The 23,091-nt window shown below is 40.0% G+C and overlaps 1 protein-coding gene across 3 annotated transcripts in view; it reads right to left on the bottom strand.

Moving 5' to 3' along the window:
• Positions 1-12,044: 12,044 nt before the first annotated feature.
• Positions 12,045-23,091, bottom strand: part of LOC116034269 (hedgehog interacting protein) — a 32,462-nt gene continuing 21,415 nt past the window's right edge. For all 3 annotated transcript variants that reach the window (XM_036000088.1, XM_031276863.2, XM_031276864.2), the window contains exons 9-13: positions 22,912-23,035; positions 21,852-21,997; positions 20,524-20,605; positions 12,975-13,123; positions 12,045-12,707 (exon numbers count right to left, since the gene is read on the bottom strand). In XM_036000088.1, the coding sequence (XP_035855981.1) occupies positions 12,511-12,707; positions 12,975-13,123; positions 20,524-20,605; positions 21,852-21,997; positions 22,912-23,035 (698 nt within the window). In that variant the 3' untranslated portion in view covers positions 12,045-12,510. The remainder of the gene's footprint in view (positions 12,708-12,974; positions 13,124-20,523; positions 20,606-21,851; positions 21,998-22,911; positions 23,036-23,091) is intronic.

The following is a 23,091-nucleotide window of genomic DNA, read 5'->3' as shown; positions in this document are numbered from 1 at the left end:
GATCGGCCCATCTGAGCTTTTATTTTTTCAAAGGCAGAGCAGGAAACCCAGGGCTTGGTTAACACCTATCACCATTTCTAGCCACTGGGGGACCATAGGCAGGCTGGAGGAACTCATATTAATGTTAAAAAAAACCTCATAAAGTGAAATTTTCATGCCATGGGACCTTTAAACACTGCCACTAACAGCTTAATTTGGATTAAATTGTCAAAGGTCTGCTTGAGGTTTCACAAGTGTATTTTTGCCGTTTTTGGTGTTTTCATTTTTTTTTGCTTTAAGTCCCACTTGGAGGATTTACTTGCCAAGAAAGACAATATATGTGGAAATGAATTATACAATAAGCAATGAAAAAGGAGAAAAATATGAAAAATATGAAAATGTATACGTCCCATATAAGAAGTTACTTACTGTAACACCAATGTTCTGAGAAATAGCTAGAGCTAGGGTATGTGACACAAATGATAGATTACCGTTGGAAGTCACATTGTAAGGATAAACAACAAAAGTAACAAATAAAAAACGGTTTGAAAAGTAACTTCTATGGGCTCTTGTAAAGTCTGGGATATCAAGTTCTTATTCATTCATTCAGTCATTCTTCCAATGGACTTTTCTTGTTAATGCAACCCGACTTGATAGATTATATAATTCTTAATAAACTTTTTAAAATCCATGTCTGAAAGGTGATATTTAGATAGATATTTGATCTACATAATGTACACCAAACTGATTACCCAAGATTAAAGCTGTTTTAGAATCATTATAGAAAGGAAAATGAAAGATTTTTGAAAATTTGCTTTCTGACTTTGGCAACTCTCACTGGTATGAAAAGATAGACCACCAAGGATGGTTTCACCAGGATAGTTTATTTTTTCTAGAAAAAAAAAACGTAATGCGATCATAATAATTTGAAAGACAATCACATACTTCTTATCAAGTTGTAGGTTATTTTTTAAGTTAATAACGGTGAACACCATAACTTACAAGGGTTGCTCTATTTATTAAGACCTGGAAATTATTAAAAGACAACATATTTATAGGCACATCACTGTAAGCAGTATGCGTTATATTTACAGTAAACCATATTATTCCTATGCCTGCCACTGCGACCTACCAGTTCCACTGAGAATTAACATCCCACTCTGCACTACCAACACAGCTTTCTGTCACTTTCAGTTATCTGGACTGACAAAACCAAAACAATGCCACATCATATAAAACTGTGGGCAGCTGCTTCCTGCACAGGAGCTGCCCAGCTGGCAGAGTGCAGAAGTAAACAAGTGACTGGTAGAGAAAGTTTTGTGGTGTTTGACTCAGAAATATACAGGATACTGTACATACTCTCATGGTATGCATGATAAAGACACTACTCTGTATTCATGCCTTTGCATTGTTTCAAGAGCACATGAAAAAGTGTAAAAGGACATCTGGTTCTGATACACACACATGTTAACAGTATGAATGTATGTATGAGTGAAAATGTAAAGCAGATATTGGTCTATGTACGTATAACCATGCACGTTATGTTTTCCTCTATTTCCTACCGAAATGCAAGAAATTGACATTAGTCAATCCATTTAACGTAAGACCCCCAAAAGCAATCAATATTTAGGCCTCCCTGCAGGAAACAGCAAAGTATGATACAACTTGAATAAAAAAAGTTGTGTGTCAAAGTAGGGGTGTGTCATCATTGTTTGTTTCTCTGATTCATGAGTGGCTGTGTGGAGAGCTTCATCACCATAGAGCTACTATAGCTTTTTCTGGTTAATGCTTTTACCAGGTGACCCCCAGAATGATGGGCAGTCTGGGGTCAGAGTTCGGAGAGAGTATGCAAAGGAGTCACCCAGGTGTGAGGGGTTAAAGAGTAAAGGTCAGGGATGAGGTCAGCCGACGGGACACCTGCGAGGGCCTGATGAGGACAGCAGGGATGGCCGTGGTAGGAGGACAATGTAACAGATTTGGGGAGGGAAATATGGAGGAAGTCTCACTCAATCCATCACCTTGATGCCGATCACCCGGGTGCAGGCGCAGCGTTTTGTAATCCTCTCTCTCACTCTGATCCTGCTTGTGATCTGCCCTTCTTTAATGTGCAAAAGGAACATTATGTACATTTACACATATACACATTTACTCTGGCTAACTGAAGACAGGCATCTCAAGAATGTAAGTGTCTTTTGTTTGAGTCGTCGCCTTTTTTAATTTTTAAATGCCAGTGGGATAAAATACTTTGATTCCATCACAAGGCTTTTTCAAGAAATCCAGAAAGTGGTATTGTGCTACGTGAGGAGTGATCTGTCTCAATTATAACAAGAAAATAGATAAAACCACGGAATCAGCAGATTCCCCACTTATTGAGGGCACAATGCGCCCGTAATCAGTAGGCGGTTTCAGGGGGATTCCATCCCCATTGTTAGCAAAATAACCAAAATGCATGCCCAACATGTTGGTAATGAATGTCTTCTGATGCTGTGACTTGTATGTTCACATCAGTTATCTTTGTCAACATATGAGTGATAGAGCCATGTATTTCACATATGTATGATCAAGCTGATTTATACTGTCACAAAATTGCAGCCTGGGCCTTTCCTTCCTTCCTTCCTTCCTTCCTACCTTCTTTCCTTCCTAGTCTGTTTGTGTAACAACCCCTTCCTGTCACCACTTTGCCATGCTTGTTAGGCTATAGCTAAACTGGAAGTACACACTGTACAGAGAGGCAGTGCAGCCATTAGACACAGAGCTTTGAAAAGATTAAGATGCACACAGTACAACACCACCAACACAGGCAGTCTCTGTACCAAACGAGGATTAGGGTTTTGGCAATGGCAAGGCAGCACACCAGAGCATCGCCAAAGAAAATGATACACCATATGTGTTTGTACCTTATGTGGCACTAATGAGAATGAATGGGCAATATTTTTTGAGAAGGAATAAGCAATATGTCTTATTCAGTTCAATATTTCTCTGAGGAAAAGGGCATCCATTTCTGGAATAACACTAACTAGATTTATTTATGATTCATTTTGTAGAGTGTGCTCTGACCTAGGAGTTGGAGTTATGGGGGTGCATTTGTGTGATTGTGTGTGGGTTTGACTGACAGAATGTTGCAATTTGTTGTGATAGCAGAGCCATAAATAAAAAGGCTTTTTTGTTTACCAAGTCTTGCTTTGCCTTTTTTCTTTCACAGTAACTGTTGATTCACTGGACAAATTACAGTAAGAGAAGATTTTATTTTTTATTTTGACTCATTAAAAAGCTTTTCTTAATTACGCTTCAAACCTTAAAGGAATAGTTTAACATTTTGGGAAATGCAATAATTTGCTTTCTTGCAGAGATTTTTGTTCTTTGGCAGTTTCTCGTGTTTGTACATTAAGTATGAAGCTAAAGCAAGGAGGTGTTTAGCTTATGTTAGCATAAAGACTGGAAGCAGAGGGAAACCTAACCTGGCTCTGTCAAAAGAGTCTACAGCCATGCTAGCAGCTGTGTGAGGCACAGAGAAATACTGAAGTCAGCATGCTAACATGCTCACAACAGCAATCTTAACATGCTGATATTCAGCAGATATAATTTTTACCATGTTTACCATCTTAGTTTAGCATGATAATGCTAACACGCTAATAAGCGTTAAACACAAAGTACAGCTGGCTGATTAGAATGTCATCCGTTTTGCAGGTAAATAAAACCAAATATTAGACAAATATTTTTGACCTGATTATTTTCTTAAAGGGGAAGTTAAGAGATCCACAAAATTATTACAATTCATCCTGAGGACAACATGAATGTCTGAAACAAATTTCATGGCAAGCCATCCAATAGTTTCACTAAATGATATCACTAAAAAAACTGAAATATCAACCTCATTGTGGAGAACCAAAGTCATTACATTACAAAATACACAAATGGTCGCTTTTACTTTTCTAGGGACCCAGGAGACCCAGGCTAGCTGTTCCCTCCTGCTTCCAGTCTTTATGCTAAGTTAGGCTAATTGTCTTTAACTTTAATGATCTTCTTAACTCTCAGCAAGAATGTGAATATGTGTACCTTTAACTATCCCTTTAAATTGATTTAAGCAGCTTTCGAGTTTTGTCATTTGATGTTTTAAACTGAAAGAATTAACCAAGCAAGACTGACCAAAAGTCATTTTCAGATATACGCTGCAGTGGAATGTGTGTGTGTGTGTGTGTGTGTGTGTGTTTGTAGGTGTGTGCTCTATAACGTGTGCAAGACCCCAACCTCTTTGCTAGTGGTGTGTGATAAACTGTTTGGCCCACACAGCGCAGCAGAACGGGCCGTGCCTGTACAGATAACAAGGCGGCAGGCATCTGGCAGAGTTCACTGGCCTGGACACACAGACACACGGACAGAGAGCTGATGCAAGCTATGGCCCCACTTCAGTCAGAGGAAACCACATCTTTGCAAGCACAGAAAAACCAACTGTGCTTTCCTTTCTTTTCCTTTCTCGTAGGGCAGGAAAGTTCTAGAAGGAAGTCAGTGTTTGAAGAGAAAATCTGTGCAAGGACATGGTCATCTGAAAACTGTTCCAGGCCATTTAGAATTGGACTAGTTTTCTCTGCTGCAGTGGTCAGGTGCCTGTGAACATCAGTGGACACTTGTGGTCCTTTTTTGGCTTTGCTTGGTCTCTTTGGTTGACGTACACTCTGACAGAGACACAAACAAATACGCACACTATTTGACCCCAGTGTCAGCGTAGCGTAGTGTTAGCAGTAAGGCTGCGGCGGATGTCCCTCTGTTGACTCGGAGTGATGTAAGCTCGAGATGAGCCCTGCAGATTAAGAGTGAAGGCAAACAAAGGCCCCTGCCAAGATGAGCCACAGTGTATACAGATTAATATAACAATACAGCCACACAAGCGCTGCCGTAAACCATTTGCATAACTCGTTTTAATGTGTTTCGGAAAATTTCCTTGCTTTGCTTTGAGGGGATACCCCCACATGGAAACTTATACCTAGGTGGTCCATTCCAGCCGACCTCAGTTGTTTACCTAGCCCGGCTGAGGATCACAGAGAGGGGAAGCAGACAAAGAGCGATGTGTTGTCTTTGACATTGACTCTCACATTCATATAGATGGGACACAAACATGCAGCAATATGTAATATATGCAAAGTCACACATGTACTGTAAGGACCTTCATGCTACGGTACGTACATTCACAGTAGCACACATTTCACTCATTCTCAGAATTCTTTGTGACAAAATGTTTGTTTTTGTTGTTTTCCTCCATCAGAAAAGACACCACAAGTAAACATCAATACTTCATTTCTTAAACTGGGGGGCAGATTGTAATTTGAATAAATCTGATGCTCATCATCTTTATCATCATGTGGTCACAATAAACAAACAAGGATATAAAGAATTAGTTTAGCAAGATTTATTTAAAGAGCAAAACTACTATTAAGTACAAGATGAACAGATTTTAACAGGGAAGAAGAGAACAACAACCAAAACAGGTGAACTCGTCATTAAAATCCAAAATATGAGAAGCCTTCAGTCTTCCTCTTGGGTTCACTGTCAATATAGTGGGAGAGCCTTGTATCTTTTTATATTTTTTGTAATTAACACTTTAAACCCTTCTTTCAAGTAGTCTCAGTCTCTCCTAACAAAAAGCTAGATCTACACAAATATACAAATACAAGTAATAAATAGGAACAGACTGTTGGGATAATGTGTGGGCATTCAGAAACTGACACACTACACACACGCACACACACGCACACACACAAGCAACTGATGTTTTCTCTCATAATCTTCTCCTTTGAATTGTGTGGGGTATAATTTATCATGGTTACATTTAGCTTTTTCTGCAATACAAGACATCACACTCGCCTCAATTTTTAACCACCACCCCTCACCCCCGTCAGTCTTACCTGTCCCAACACTCAGTGCTGCTCTCAGCCCTCTGTGGGGGTTTAGCATGTGTTAACATGACAGATTGAGCCCCAGTGGGAACTTTAATTGCATCATTTCATGGATGCGAGTCAGTGCTGTGGTCCGGGAGAGTAAACAAGCTTAGAATCCAGGAGCAGAGACAGAGAGAAGAAGGAGGAGAAGGAAGGGGAGAGGGGGAGTGATGGAATGAAGGGTGGATGGAGAGATGACCAGAGAGGAGCATAAGCATGAATACGAGAGCTGATATAATGAAGAAAAGAGGGAACATTCAGGATGAGAAATTGGTGTAAATAACTGAGATATTGAGATGAATTAAAGAAGTGTGAAATATGAGATAGAGGAGGTGTGAAGACGGCAAAAATCTTTTTTTAAAAAAAAGCAACAGCCGCATAAAACCACCCAAACCTCCTCCAAGGTGGTCGTTGAGTGAAGTTTGTTTTGTTATGTGATAAGCCGAGAGTTAGGTGAGGCAGAAAGAAAAGGCAGCAGCAGCAGCAGGAGCAGGAGGCTGGTCGGAAAGTGTGTCTTCATTAGTAAGTGATCGGAGCAAGGGAATATGAGATTTCAGCTGCTCGGGCGATCGTTTCAGCAGTAGTACTCATGGATTCAGCCAAGAGTAAACACATGAAGTCACAGAATACACTACGCAATTAGGGGTGTGACAACACCAGATATACAACCGGGGGATTGACATGCACACACATGTACACATGCAGGTACAGACTCACTGAAACAACCACCACACATGTTTACACAGTCCAGATCCAGTATTCTCACATAAATCCATATGTTGGAACCTGGAGGGGCCCAGATTTCTATTCAAAATCACAGGAGACCAGTGCCAATGTGGACAAACACAGATGTTAATGCACAACATGATTCAACGTCGCTCGCCCCAGCTAGGATTCTTCCCTGACAAGACATCATGACTTCATATGTTATTATCAAAGTCAGCCAAATGCTGCACAACAACATGCTGTACATTTAAAGGGGATTTTGTGGTATGGTGGTAAAGTGGTAACGTACAGTTAGATCACAGTGGAAACAGTTATTCATGGTGCAGGGAGAGTCAAACGAGACTTGAAGGAATGTCACAATCATGGTGAATATTGGGAGACGTTTCCAGAAAAGTGTCATGGGTGGACATGGGTAGTATCAAAAAAATCATGTAATTGGAGTCAACAGTTAGAATAATGGATTATAATGTGGGCTTGATAATAAAGCAGTGCCAGACATGAGGTACAAATTGGGAACAAGTTTTCTTTGTTTAGGTCGTTAAAAAAAATGCCTTAAAGCTTTAGTGTGTAACTTTTTGACATTAATGAGCGTCCGTTACATTCAAGCCATGCTAAATGAGTTGATACAAAGCTAATTAAGACTATCAGCTCCACACAACCCTCTCTGTATTTCTCAGTATGGCTGTGTTCAGAAGATTGTGTCATCCGGCGACTTTCGCGTGCATAAACTCAAGTGAAGATAATTACCTCTTCTGTTTTTTTTATCCTCCGTGTCCTCTTTAGCTATTAGCAACTACATGGAGGAGGGTTGGGGGTTGTGCTCGATCACAGAAGGCTTGTATCATGTGGACGCGCCGGCAGTTTTCTTGAATTCCTCATTGGGGGCGACAGAAACTACGCACTATAGCTTTAAAACAAGGTGGTCTGCATTTAATATAAGTTAGTTCTAGACTTTTTTGTGTGCAAAATGATTTATATGATGTTATATTTATAAAACTTTGAAAAGGCTATTAAGCAATTAATGGCATTAAAATAAATATTTCACACCAACTCCGTGTGGCTGGGTCGAATTATGTATGTTTTTTCCACTGCGTAAAGTCACCTGCAGTGCCACTGTGTTACTGTATGTTTTACCTCCACATGCACACTGGAGAATGTGCTCATACATGTCAAAGTCACAAGGGCACCTAAATAGTCACTTAATGCTAATTTTTAGAGAATACTGTTGAGCTTACAGTCATTTCCTGCACAAATAGTACTACACCTGGATAAAACTACCATGAAAAAAATGTGCTAATACTGGCGGGCAAACATCAACTCAGTACTCAGCAAGTTATAGTGAAAACAAGACAAAACAAGAAAAACATTGCCGACACAATGACCTCACAATCTTGCAAAAGGCTACTAATCAAAGGAGCATTCACGTTAAGTAAAACTGGCTTAACAATGACAGCCAAAACAACGAAAATAAGATCCAAATAGTAATAAGCCAGAATTACCCTTTAAGTGTAGAAAAGTCCACCTCCACATGGAGTGGCTGTTCTGCAGTATGCACCCATTATATTTGAGTGGTTTAAGACTGACCTGTATGCACAGATTAAACAGTCTACATAATAATCTGTATGATAGTTTGCATCATTTGGCTGCATGACTCAATAGTTTCAACTGTAATTGTTTTGCACATATCCTAAACCCAGATCACTCTTTGTGTGTATCTATTATTTTTTTCTGTGCTTGATTGCTATGACATGATTGAGTTATAGTCCCTAAACAAAGCAGCTATTGCAAATCACTGTATCTCCCACAGGACGTACCAGTAATATGTTACTACAGCATAAAAACACAAGTAAATACAGCATAATGAATTGTTCTCTTTCGTCTGGATGAGCAGAAAAAGAATGGCACGTCTCTTTTTAATCACGGGGCTATTGTTTTTTCCTGTTTTTGTCCTGTCTCCTCCAGTTACCCTATAAGTATTGCTTGTGCCGACTCTTTCACTCATGTATACAATATTATAGTATGCACTTCCAGCCATCTCAGTCCTACAAATATTTGGTATACAGGCTGCTCATGTTTATTCAAAGTACTAGGTTACACTGTTTGGGAAAGATAGCCAGACAAGGGCCCTTTGGGAAGGAAAAAGAAAACTATTCCAAATGAAAAGGGATGATTCATGTCACAGATAGTGTATAAACTCAAATATATGCTGGACCTCGCAGCACTATTGGACAGTTCCACTTTATGCAATTTTGATTGGATCTGAACAGTGCATAGACAACTTAGTAGTGCATTACTCTAAATATGGCAGTGTGTGAGTGAGAGCAGAGTGAGGTGGGTGGTCTCCACTTGCTATCATTATACAACACAAGCCTCATTGGTATTTTGAGAAGGAAATTAATATTGCCATTAGCAGTGGCTCTTGCGTGTGTGCCTCCATGCATGAATGTGTTTTGTGTACTTCCGAAAAACAGAGGGCGAATTTCCACTTCAAATGAGGAATTTTTTAGGCTGAACTTTGAGCGATGCCATGACGCTGCATGACGACATAGCAGCCATCTCAGCTCTCTCCTCGCTGTCAACTCTGCAGGCTGCTTTTCCATTTAAGCAGTAAAAGGAAAACCCTGGGCCTGTTGCCACATTGGCCCTAGTTTAACTTAAACATTTTCTCAACATCCTTCTCTTTACTCTTTTTACCTGGCTGGAGGACAAAACATCAGTGGAAATGTTGCAGCTGACTTACCAGAAATGAGACAATTCCCAGTATGGGGCCATGACCAAGAACAGGGTTGTTATACATTAAGTTACCATCCCATAATGACAGATTATGTCTAGACTAAGATCTTAGGTAACACTTTATTTTACAGGCTGTAATTTCTTAATAACAAGTTTGAAGTGAATCTTGTTTGTGTGCCATTTTTCATATAGTTACCATAAAGTGAAGAGTATAGACAGACACATCGTACATCTGTGTGATAAATGAAGCTACAGCTAGCAACCGGTTAGCTTAGCTTTGCTCAAAATGACTGCAAACAGGTGGAAACAGCTAGCCTTTCTCTGTCCAAAGGTTAAAAAAAAAATCCACTTACGGCACATCTAAAGCTTGCTAATGAACAAGTGATATTATATAATACTAATATACTATAATTCGTACACAAATCCCAAGTGTGAAAATGACAAGTTGTGCTTTTACAGGTGTATTATTTCTTTGCTGGTAGCAATGACTTCCTGGAGGATGACGACGACAAGCAGTACACAAAAACAAAACAAGATAATACGTGTTAATTAGTGAGCTTTACAAGTCTTGGTGGGGAGATTTTTATTTCATTTTTAACCTTTGGACAGAGCCAGTATAACACTCATCCCTGTGAAGTCTTTAAAGTTTGCAAAGATCCATTAATAATGAATCAATATTTACTCAGGTTAAAATTAAGCTTTTTCCAAGGAAATTTCTACTTTTCCAATAATTAAATTAATAACCTAGGAAATTATTAGGAACACATTGCCATATATTGCAGATTACCAAAAACAAAAGAGAGACAAATGACATGCTATAAATTTTAATAGACATATTGATATTTCTGTAGAGAAACAAAGTTATCCCTAGTTTTATTTACAATACAGGAATAAAAAAATTGTCACATACAGTACAATGGTAAAAACAACATAGAAGAACTTAAATAATTATTTTATTTGTGTAACTACTTAAATAATGAAAATGGTTATTCTATTCACACCACGTCGTCTCAGCAGCTACAATGCAACTTTCACATTAAGTGCTAAAAAAAATTATAATTTTCCATTTTACAGCATGAATTCCATTTTGACCAGGTAGAGTTGATTTATTTTAGCAAACACAAGCGAGGTGGGAGATGAAGAACAAATACATCTTTTACGGATACTGAACTTCAATTAACCATGATACTTGTTTTTCAAAATAAAAGTTGGGGGAAAGGTCAAAACTGCAACTGTTTGCCTTCAAAACTGTTAAACACAATAACTGACGGTTCTGTCAAGACCCCATTTGAATGATTTTAAATGATAAAAGATCAAATGCGAAGTCCTTAATAAGATAGTTTAGACATGCATGCACGTGTGCTGCATCTGTATCAACTTCTGTCTGGCATCTGAAAAGACAACACATTAATGTGGCTCCAGACAATCCCTGTCTGAGTTTAACTGTTTTCTGACTACATGTAGGAGTCAGATGTTCATTAGAGTGTAACGTTCAATCGACATTATCTCCATTAGACAGATCCTTAGGTTAATCTTAAATCTGCTCACTACAGATAAGATCTGCCTATGACTGTGAACTGCTTCCACAGTGACTTGGTGGCCCAACGAGACGTTTGATCATCCTACAACAGAGACACATTTCTGACAGTGGTAATGAAACCACAAGTCAGGGAAAAGAATTAGATGGACTCAGCCAACTGCACCGAATTACTCTTTGCAGGCACAGACATGCATTAATTTTACAGTGGGGAAAAAAATAGAAAAGATTCTTGTCCTCACGTGTCTTTGTTAACAGAGGAAAGAAAAAGCTGCATATGTATGTACAAGAACATGAAATGACATGAACTGACAAGCTTAGTGTAAAACTGCTTTCTATAAACACCATTCTCTCCCATATATTATTACGCTTAAAAAAATAAACCCTCCTCTATGATAATAATAGTAATGCTATAGTTTTTTTTTTGTTGCAATACTAAGTAGTACTTAGGTAAAATCTATTGGAAATATACATCACCGCTCTACTGTATGTTTTCTCTTTGTAGTTTTGAGTTTGGGTTCAGTGTCAGTGTGTGACGCAATGAAAAGAGTTTGTTAAACCATACCATATTGTGGTGTGTACTGTATGTGTGAATGTTAAATTACTCTCATTGCGCTTTTAATAAATGTTTAAATTCATTTTGAATAATAAAGTGAATGAAACAAAAACATGAATACAGTGCATGGGAGCCAAAAACTCTGTTCAGACTGTATGAAACTGGCTTTGACAAAATGTTCTCACTCAGTCCTCTGTCGTAGATCCATTCCGTACATTGATAGCAAGTGAGTGTTGCAAAACAAAGTATACACAGTGTATACTGTTATAGCTTTTTATGACAATGTGGCCTCAAACTAAATACAACATCATCGGTGAGACGACATGGTTCATACCTCTTGTATTAGTGCCTTTAGAATATTATAGCACAAAGCACTGCAGGCTCTCTGTGACCCACGACTCACATTGACTTCAGAGGTGTAGAGTGTTCCTTCAAAGTCTCTGTACGTAGACATTTAATTTGCTGGGTTTGAAATGGACCATGAGCACAAATTGGATCTTGAGCCACGGCGCTCCTTACAATTTTGAATCCTTAAAGAACCCCTGAACAATCAACTGTCTCAAACTCCATTTACTGGGGCACAGATAGCCCCTGAAAAGATCCAAAGTCTTGGGTTAAAATGGTCTGTTCCTGTGGAGTTCCTGTTCCTGTGGAGTCAGCCGTGTGCGAGCATTTTCTGAACGAGAGAGGAAATGTCTTAGTGGAACTTCCATAACTTGGCCATGCTTATTAATCATCTCCTCTCTGCAGGTCTCTCTGAAGTGTGAACACAGCTTGGCTGCCAGGCTTGATGCTCAAAAGCAAGTAGCTTATAGGTGAAAGAGGAAAAGTTTGGTATGGCAAGGAGGATGAAAAGCAGTCTGATGTGGATCATGTGTGTGTGTGTGTGTGTGTGTGTGTGTGTGTGTGTGTGTGTGTGTGTGTGTGTGTGTGTGTACATGCCTGTGTGGGTGTGAGGGAGATTAAGAGGCCATATTAGGGACACCTCGTTAGAGTCTGCTGGTGGTGGTAGGTAGATTTGTGTCAACTTGAGGATGACAGCACCCCTATACGATATAACTGGTCAGGTCTAGGAGGTATGAGGTCATGTCAATGATGTGGTCCAGGATGCCGTCTTTCTCCTGGTCATTGGGCATGCCCCGCTCACTCTTCTCACACTGGGCCCCAGAGTAGCCGCTCTTACACAGGCACTTGTCGGGCTCCATACACACTCCTCCATTTCGGCAGGCTGGTTCACACTTGGCTACGGCCACAGAGAGAGCAGAAGACAGAGTGGTCAAAAGTAAAGTAAAAAAAGATGAGAAGAAACAGAAGCTGGTGTTCTGTTTCATTCAAAATTGAAGTCACCAAAGACGAAATGGGTTTTTGAATATTTATACATGTGGCAGGCCTACTGTTCTGTGCATTAACAAACCTCATTTGCACATCTGGACAGGAACAAGACAAGGATGTTTGTCCAGATGATACTACTCTGAAAGCAGCAGATGCAGATCTACTAAAAGGCACTCACCAACTCTGCAGAAAGGTCCCTCCCAGCCGGGGCTGCAGCAGCACTTCCCAGTCGGAGTGCAGTGTCCGTTCTTACAGTGTCTGGAGCAAGCTGTCATCAGCAGCTCTGGAGGCTCCACCTGACGCTGGCACTCCTTCGGGGCATGAGGCCTGCAACAGTTGTTAAAAGGAGGGAAAGTCAATATGTGGGGGACACAAGCGTCGGCATGCTAATGAATTATAGAGAGTAGAGCTAGGCACATTCAATTAGAGTCAACCGTTCTCATTGCACCGAGTCTATGTACTGAGACAATTAGATCTGTAGTCTAACGCTCTCCCAACTGAGCTATTTCGGCTTCCAAATGCACACCAAACAGTGGGGATATAATAACAGAATCCTAAAAATACTTAGATCAGTAAATCCCAACTCCTTTAATTGGGACCCAAAATACTGTTGGTCATATCATTCTAGCAGTCTAATAGGGAATGGATACAAACAAATATTGTTTTGCCTCTAAGGTCGGAGAATTAAGTCTTGCTCACTTCATTTAGATTAGGTTAAACGTTGAGCTCACATCCAATAATAATGATAATGGAAGAATGGTGCATATTAGATCTTGAGTCACGCCACGCCATACAATTTTGAATCCTTAAAGAACCCCTGAACAATCAACTGTCTCTGCTGAAATGCCTCAAACTCCATTTTTTGGCAACAGATGCATCCAATAATAATGAGTGGACTGGAAATAATTATAGATGTAAACATGGTGATATTGATTTAACAAAGGCCAGCAAAGTGCGGTGTAAAGGTGTGTAGTTAAAATGTGACTCCATGTTTGGATGATTTGATGTCATGAAATATGTTGTTTCAATTCTACCCACTTTTTCAGATTTTTGGCCAGTTACACTACATGGCTAATCAGCTCTGTATTTGTTCTGTGCTCAGCTGCTGTGCCAAGGGTAGAAATTGGCAGGGTTGTTATGTCCAAAACAGAAATGACTTTTCCAGTGTCCACAGGTTGTTTGATTGAACTAGTAATGGATGGTTTCCTTCTTCTTATGTCTGCTTTTAGGCACACTACAGTAAATTAGTCTGTTTAGAAGAGCCTTTCAGTCAGGAGTCACACCCACCATCACACATCAGCTCTTATTTTCCAGATCACCACAGTTCCACAAAATTTTGTGCAAAATCTATCTAAAAAAAAAAGAAAAAAAAATATATATATATATATATATATATATATATATATATATATATATATATATATATATATATATATATATATATATATATAGTCTGCCAACAGACAAACAAACTGGGCAAAAACAAAAAAACTCATCCAACTCGTATTGGCTGAGGTACACAGTAATACTTAACTATGATTCTTGGCAGTACTGTATGAAACATGTTCTATTTAAACATTTGATTTTGCCGTATAGTGATAGCTGTAGCCATTTGTTTCCAGAAAAGCTATTTTTGAATGTTACAATGAAGGATCAACAAATCTGCCATCACATGTTGTGCCTATGATCTCAGATGATAGGCAGGGCCATCAGCTTTTGTTGACATGTACAGTAACTTAAGTGGGATAGCACATTTGAAGTGATGCACATTAGGACATATGTTTTAACCCCTGTAGCTAGTTTAAAATGTATGTATATGTCTATACATTTTCCAAGGATTTGTCAGGATGTCAGGGCGTTTTTTTTTCTGTATATTGTCAATTCATCGCAAGTCAATTATGAATCTACAGTCTAAGCTGGATTTAAACTATCAGCAGGAACAATAACCGTGTCAAGTGTGGCGCTTTCATTGTTTTGATTTATGTTTTCCTTAAATGGAACAAAAAAAAGAACAAAACAACACAGGGTTAACACAGGGCTCCCACAGATATAAACATGATTTGGAAAATGCAGAAACACGCAAACACAAACATCTCCACACCATATGAGTGAAGTCTGAACACCAAAGAGACATATTGTGATCATTCCATATAAAGACAAACATCCAGGCACGCACATCAGCAAATGGGCTGAAACAGAATTATTTCATATCACGCTCTACAAATCTGGAAATAATACAGCTAGTGCGTAATCAAGTTCAAATGTGAAGCGTCTGTTAGCGCCTGTTGCCCACAACCTCACACACATTTGTCTGTGTGTGCATTTGTAAAAGAGAGAGAGGGAGAACTATTGATGTGTGAACACTTCTGTTGTACTGAGGTAAAAAGCAAATGAGGCAACACAATTTGCTGGACCCTGAAGGACACAAACTCACACACACACACACACACACACACTTTTATACACAGGCTTGGCAACTGGACTCCTGTGGACTGATGCTGCCAGGTATGAGAGCGTACATGCATCAGTAGTGAGGTCAGTGTGTGTGAGTGTGTATATATGCAATACTTGTGGGAGAACAGACCTTGTCAATCATGGCTGGAGAGAAATTGGTCCATCAGCCGTAGAAACCAAAACTAGATGGAATTCAGGATCTACAACCAGGTCGATCATTTGTATATTAAATCTGAAATCAGCAATGTTCTGAATTTACTGTATTACATACATCTGGTTGAGCTGAGCTACTGTGTATCAATCATAGATGATGTTTGTATTCTGCTGTAAGGGCCTTTTTGATCTGTCAGTTGGATAAATTAAAGTGATAATTGTTATTTTTGATTGTGCAAGTGTTTACTGTCTAGTTTGAAAAATGTGTTGCAAATGTTCCGACAGACACACACAGTGACAATACTGTGTGTGTGTGTGTGTGTGTGTGTGTGTGTGTGTGTGTGTGTGTGTGTGTGTGTGTGTGTGTGTGTGTGTGTGTGTGTGTGTGTGTTAAAGTTGCTTTAAATTTGGAGGATGGAGGGCGGAGGGGTTGATTCCCATGCTCCCATCAGCACCCAACTCCAGACTCCATCCGTGCTGGCTTTTGTTGTTGCAGGCTGCATGCAGTTAAAAAAGAGCGAAGGAGGGAAGCAAACAGAAAGAGAGGCAGAGAGAGAAAGAGTAAGAGTCCCTGGAGGATTCGGGGGTCTGTAGCTAACACTGTTAATAGTAGGCAGGGGTCAGCAGCGCTACTAAACAGTCTGTACGACTGCCAGGGTGGCTGTGAAAACAGCACCTGCTGGTAGCGCCACTTGACAAAGGCAGCTGGGTCAACAGCCACTGTGGGAATTTATCAACTTTGGGAGGGGTGGTGTATGTGAGAGCGAGGGAGTGGGAGAAGGGCGACAGTGCTCACACATGAGGTAGTTACATGGACCAAAGAGAGAGAGAGAGAGAGAGAGAGAGAGAGAGAGAGAGAGAGAGAGAGAGAGAGAGAAAGAGATGATGATTATGACGAAAATCAGAAATAAGATAAGATAAGATCGTGTCACAATTAGAATAAAAAAAAGTGAGTGGAAAGTGAGAAAGGCATACTAGTTCAGGAATGACTGTACGGTTGTGAAGAAAAGGCAGAAAACCAGGAAGATAAATGCAAATTAATTCGTTTTGTGCTCAAAACTGCCCTCCCTTCTACCATTCCATCAGATGAAGCTGAACATCAACATATCTTAACACTGATATCCATTTAGGTCTGCGCCATCAGATCAGTGTGGATGCTATGCCTCAGATTTGTTGCTGATCTGTTTGATTATTATGTTTGTCAGTGTGTGTGTGTATGTGTGTGTGTTTAGCTTGTTGGCTCGCAGGGCCTGCTTGATTGACATGAGGTATATGTGACAAAAGGGCTGTGGAGTGGTGTACATTGTGAGCCCTAACAATGGCTTAATCAAACGGCCCAGTGTGGTCTCTTTTGCTGTTTTGTCATCTGACTCCATTGTTTGGGGGCTTCTTTTGTAGCTTCATTCCTTGTTTTTATTGTGCACGAAATTTACTGTGTATTGTAGGAGCCAGGGCTATTCAGTGCGACTGGCAAGCAGCTTTGTCAAGGGGAGGACCACAGCAGAGATGTAGGAAGATTTAAGAGGGATAGGAAAATAAAGAAAAGGCTTTTTTCTGCAGCGTGCTGGGAGCTAGCGTACCACACGCTCACACAGGTTCACAGATGTGCATGTTCACGTGTACACACCACCCACACAGTTTATATCTGTACACACACAAATAACAGAGAGGCGCACATACAGATAAATATATCCACAAACGAGCACCCGCTGTCTCCTTCCCCTGTACATCTAGTGATTTGTGACTTCCATGGCTAATGCAGTTCATAAAGGAGGTCCCAGGACCCTATTCGAAGTTCAATGTGTCTTTTTAAGGTCTCTGCGCAATGTTATTCAATCAGTCCAGCCTGCAGCTGACAAAACCTGAACATGTGAAAAGTCTTTTATAATACTGCTTTCCCTTCTTCTCTATGGAGAGGGGCTGTAACAAATTGAAAGGCAAATTGCATTTTACACCAGAAATCAGCAAGAGGTCTAGCTCTGAGTGCCTGAGGCCTAAAACATTTACTGCCAACAACTATTTCTGTTATTGTTTTACACAACTAGTAAAGAACCTTGAACCTCCTATACTGTATGTTACAATTAAGCTATTGCCGAGGACCAACTGTTAGAGCAAGGCTGATTCTGTCAGACTGCATGGATGGAGTGCAACATGTGCCTTTTGAATTATGATATGATAAACATGTAACTTTGCTATATGACTCCCATGACGTATTGCATATACACAGAGGGGCTGAAACAAGTCCCTGTTTTGTGCTGAATCATAATGTCTGAGTTTGTTTCTTTTCTCATAAAGAAACAGGTCTTTATGGCATTATTTGTTTCTGGCATAAATATAAAGCTTTCACTGTATACGTAATTTTGTTATCAAATGCAGACTCAATGGGACTGAAAAGTATCCAAACTTGTCCATGAATAACTGCATTCAGTATATTTGCCGATTAAAACACAGTCAAACTGAAGTTTCATTCAGTTTGAGGGCTACTGCTTCACTCAATTACTGTATCTTTAAGGCTAATATAGTAGGTAAGATGTATGTGTTATGTAAAGTACTTTGAACTACATTGTTGTTGAAAGGTGCAATACAAATAAACTTACCATACCCAGTCTTAATCTTTGCGAACGATATACAGTGAAGAGAATCTAAACTCAAAGGTCCACTTACTGCTGATTTAGAGCTTTCAACTGCATCTCACAGTCACCATATACAGACTTTATGATTGGAAGTAATTCTATCCAACTGCTATACCACAAACAAGCCCTGTCTTGCTCTGTCTCTCTCTCGCTCACATACACCCTCACACCACACACATTCAGCATGTTTCAAAATGCATGGTGGCCTATTTATTATTGGAGGGGTACTCCAACTGACAAACAAATACCTAAAAATGAAGTCATCTGACCAGGACATGTTTACACAAACACTACTGAGGGATTTTATGGCTGATGTTTCCCTGTACGCCTTTGCCGCCCTCACTAGCAATTCCTCTTTTCCCCTCTATGTTCCCAAACACACAGTTGATCACAACACAGTGCTAAATGCTATTCTGAACCACAAAAACCACCATACTCTAAAACAAACCTCTTTATGAGAGGGCTTTAGGGTCCAGATGTCCTCGCAGTTTGGAAAAGAAAAAAGGGAAGGACCACCAGACTTGATAACGCACTGAGGTCAGACACGTTAGCTACCCTATTTACTCCCCCGTCACCCCCTCTCCATCCTCCCTGTAACAAGATCATAATAACGATGCCAGAGTGTATTAGGAGTCAAGACTCAAACACCACAGGGTCTGCACAGACTAAACAAGTCCACTTGATGGTGGAAAAAATTGTTCTTTGGGAGAAATGCGTCCAGCAGCCATGCCAGAAAACATAAATACGGAGTGAGCCACCAGGGCCCCTTTGAAACATCTGTGGTGTAATTAATTGTGCTAATGCCTGGGTGGCACTGTCGTCACCCAGGAATAATCAGCTGCGGATATGTTTCTTTTTTTTTTTTTTTTAAGATTATTTTTTTGAGGCTTTTCCCTTTATTGACAGTGGATAGACCAGAAAGGGGGAGAGAGATGGGGGATGACACGCAGCAAAAGGAAGCAGGTCGGATTCGAACCCTGCGCCGCTGCAGGACTCAGACTACATGGGGCGAACGCTCTTACTGGGTGAGCCAGAGGCCACCCCCTGCGGATATGTTTCTATTGTGATTCTGAGGCATGCACATTCTCTCTCTCCGAGTCTGCTTCTCTTACTTTATCTGCCCCTCTTAATCAAATCGGACCTAGCCTAAAGAAATATTATTCATTTGGGACTTTTCTTGTTCATTCAGTACGTTTAAAATTGGACATGACCCACTTACTGACCTGAGCAACCGGGCCTAACCCTGCAGGATCTCACTCTTTAAACTTCCTGCAAAAGTGCTGATAACATAGACAGAAACATGGGGGGTTCATTGAGACTTAATATGCAGTTGGTTTGAATTACAAAGTCTGCTTATGTTTGCGGTACTTTTCTTACTGCCAGGGTAATATATCAGACACAAATGCTTATACATCCCTACTGTATCATGTGGCTTAAATTCATGCCCTGTCTGCATACTTTCTCATCTTGAGTGACAAAATGTTTTTCACATGTATTTGGCTTTGCACAAATAGTTTATAGATCCATCAATATCGGAATGATATCTAATACAGTACTTGGATGTATAAGGTAAGAATTATGACACAGTGACATGCACACACATTTGAATTATGAAGATGCACTCACGTGCATGTTGCCCACACATTCCAGTTGTTTAACATCAACTAATTAAGCATCAGACTGCACGAAAATGGTGACGGATAGACTGGACTGCATTGCTCAAAGTTAAGGTGCTGTGTGTGTGCTGGAGTGTTTCTGAACTCTGTCCACATATTGATGAATAAAATGTGCTCTATTTGCATGAACATGTGTGTGTGTTTCTATGTATGCTTCAATAAAATATGTAGAGGTCTCTGTGCTTGACAACAGGTGACTTTGTATTTCCCTTACTCTCAGCAGAATAAACCCTGTTGTCAAATGCTCTGAAAATAACCAGCAATAGTTACTAAGGTGAACATAGCCAGCTAGTCAGTTCTGTTAGCAATACTTTATACTAACATTTTGAAATGCTATACTTATTCTCCACTTACTGCTCAGCATTTGTTTTGGCCCAGGCAGGTGGTTGATTTGACGGCATTGAAGGGCACAAAAAGTTCTGGTCACAGCGATATGTTAAGTGTGTGAAGGGGGCATGTATGGGTAATGTGGACTTGACGAAGGAAAAAATGCAAGAAAAGACGTCACTGCAGTAAAATGTGATTATAGATCCATGGTTTAATGAGAGTCAGTTGCATGTGTTTTGTATGATATACTGTATGAGGGATAATATTAGTCTCACCAAAAAACCAAAACCAGCATGGAATTAGGGATGGTGGGCTGGTTTGCTGGAGTCTCATTTAATGGCATAAGGGAACAATTACTTACTGCACTGATACCCAACTGTATACCACCACTGTTTACAAACATAAAAATATGGTTCACTCAAAGCCCCTTTCCAAATATGAAACAAATCATCCCCCTAGAAAAAGAAAATGTACTTCATGCTACCTTTTAGGGTCTACCAGCTTGTAGAGTTTCCCACTGTGTGACTGTGCCATGCTTTTACTGCTTGCCAGTATGTAGACTTCACCTGCAAAAGAGGAACATGGAAATGGGCCATCAGGACTATTTGCATTACATACTTTTAATGTGTAGTATATGTCCCAATAATTAACCTTTCTGCCATCCACGCAATACCTGTGCCACAATGAGGAGATGAGACAAGAGGACAAAAGAGAACACAAGGAGATGGGGAGAATGGGTGCAGCGACAGCTTCTGCATTGCTGCACTTGCCAAAAGACTCTAAGAAATAGTTTAATGGGACAATTGGATACTCATGACTGGGAACCAGGCGGATAATTTAGTGAGGAACAAGCCCGCAAGAAAATTCCTAAAGGGGACAAATTGTAAACATGTGTCTGTGAGGCCCATACTTTGGGACACAAGCCCACCCTCTCCATGATTTTTGCACCACTTGCAAATCATGATCAAATGCAGGAATCTTTAAATACCTCATCAAATAATAACTCCAAGACCTGGCAAGAACTGTGATCAAACATTTCTGATGGCTGTGTGAGTGATCCACATAATGTGCTTATTTTAATCAGAAACACCAGAGCTGACAGTTAATAATTCTGTGAGCGAGTGAGTGGTGGGGGTCCAGCTGGTAAAAATGTTCTGTATAATAATATTAGTCCACTCACCTTAGCTCACCCTAACTTATCTTAATGCTGCAGTCCCCCCAGGTAAACAGTAACACATCGCTCTAACCATGCAAAACATCGCCTTGTAGGTGGCCCAATATGCAGGCCATAAGTGGGTCTTTGGAGTATAATTTCTTTTTTATGGAAATGACAATTAATTCAGAAGGAAGGACGCACTATTTAATATCCTGTTGGAACGTGTCATAGAGCTAGATTAAGAGGGGTATTAGTTCCCCCTGTAGTTTTGAGTGTAACTCCTTGTTGGCTAGGTGCAATTTTTTTCTAAATTTTGCAAAACATTACAAACATCTTTTAAATAACCAACTGGAAAATTCCTCACCATGATGTTTACATATGCACCATTGATAAATATACAACAAAATGACTCTAAGCCATGATTTTTCCACAGTTTTGACATCCATCATTTGAAGCCAAAAGGCCTTCAAAGGTTCATGTTGTGAAACCCAAAAGTGATTTCAGAAAATAAGTTAACACATAGCTGTCACTCATGTGGATATAGAGAGGAAGAACAGAACAAAGGAAGAGAGAAAAGAGAGCTCAACTGAACATCTGAGAAGAGATAGATAATATGATTTACTATGTAGGTTTTTTTTTATCATTGCCCTACTGACCTAGTTCATCCTCTCCGAAACCCAAGATGTGTCCTACAAGCATGGAGCCACAGGAGCCAGCTGGGCCTAGACAAAGAGCTTTCTCCAGCCACTGTTCACCACTTGCTGATGTTGACAATGTAGACTTCTGGAGGATCCGCAGGTTACTGATAAAGAAACAAAGAAAACACACCGAGGAGGTGAATGACTACAATCATTACTTTGTCAGTTTATCGCATGCGGATACTGCTCATTATGTACTATACATTGCATGTACGTTTCTTACATGTATACATCACTGTACAAGTAAGAAATACAATACAATTAAAGTGCAGCAGTATTAGGAAAATTACAGCTGAGATCTGGAAACAGGGACAACTTTTACTTGTAATTGTAACATGGATCATTGACCCATCTTCCTTTTCCACCCCATGTCTCACATGGTGTTATTTAAGACCTTGGCTTTCAGTTTCAAAACAAACATAATGCCGGAGCCTTCACTTAGCCACAACAATATGCCCTCAAATTGTAATGAGGCACAGAATTAACCGACCACACATTGTTTTAAACACAGTGCCAACTCCTGATAGTGTACTTCCCCCACTGCTATTTACTTCCTTTGTTTACTCAAGCGTCAGTGTTTGACATCAGCAAAGTAGGATAAATTACAAACCAAAGAAAAGTGTGAACAACACAGAGCAGGATGTCTAATCTCCTTTTACACTGAATGGGCCGTGCCCTAGTGGTGACAGTAACATAAAACTTGTTTTCCCCCACGTGGATGGAACTTTGTGTTTACTTTGGCACATGCCGATGCAAGGGACAGGTTTTCAGTGTGGGAAGAGAAGAGTAATGTTGATCTCAATAGGACTTAAGATGTTTGACTCATAACTCATAAATCAAGTGTACTTGAACGTCAATAGGATGAAGCCACTACAATGTCTTTAAAATAAAGATTTCCATCAACAAGTGTGCAGGGAGTCAATCTAGATTTCACAACATGTAGCAAATTCATTTTTCAGCTTGATTATGTACTAAGTACTAAGTACTGTTTCAATGGTCAGGCCTTTTTAATTCTTACCCATTTTTATCTCCAAACACATAGCTGCCATAAAGTCTTCTAGACTGGCAGCCTCTGTAGATGAAACCCCCCACGGGTGGTGCTCCTCCACTGGACTGCAGGTCATAGACAGAAGGCTCATTTTCTGGGGAGGAACAAGGAGGCAAAGGTGGATGTATTCATTTTGTATTCATAAATGTG

This window comes from Sander lucioperca, chromosome 4 (assembly GCF_008315115.2).
Source record: "Sander lucioperca isolate FBNREF2018 chromosome 4, SLUC_FBN_1.2, whole genome shotgun sequence".
NCBI lineage: Eukaryota > Metazoa > Chordata > Actinopteri > Perciformes > Percidae > Sander > Sander lucioperca.
This window is presented reverse-complemented; position numbering and strand designations above follow the sequence as displayed.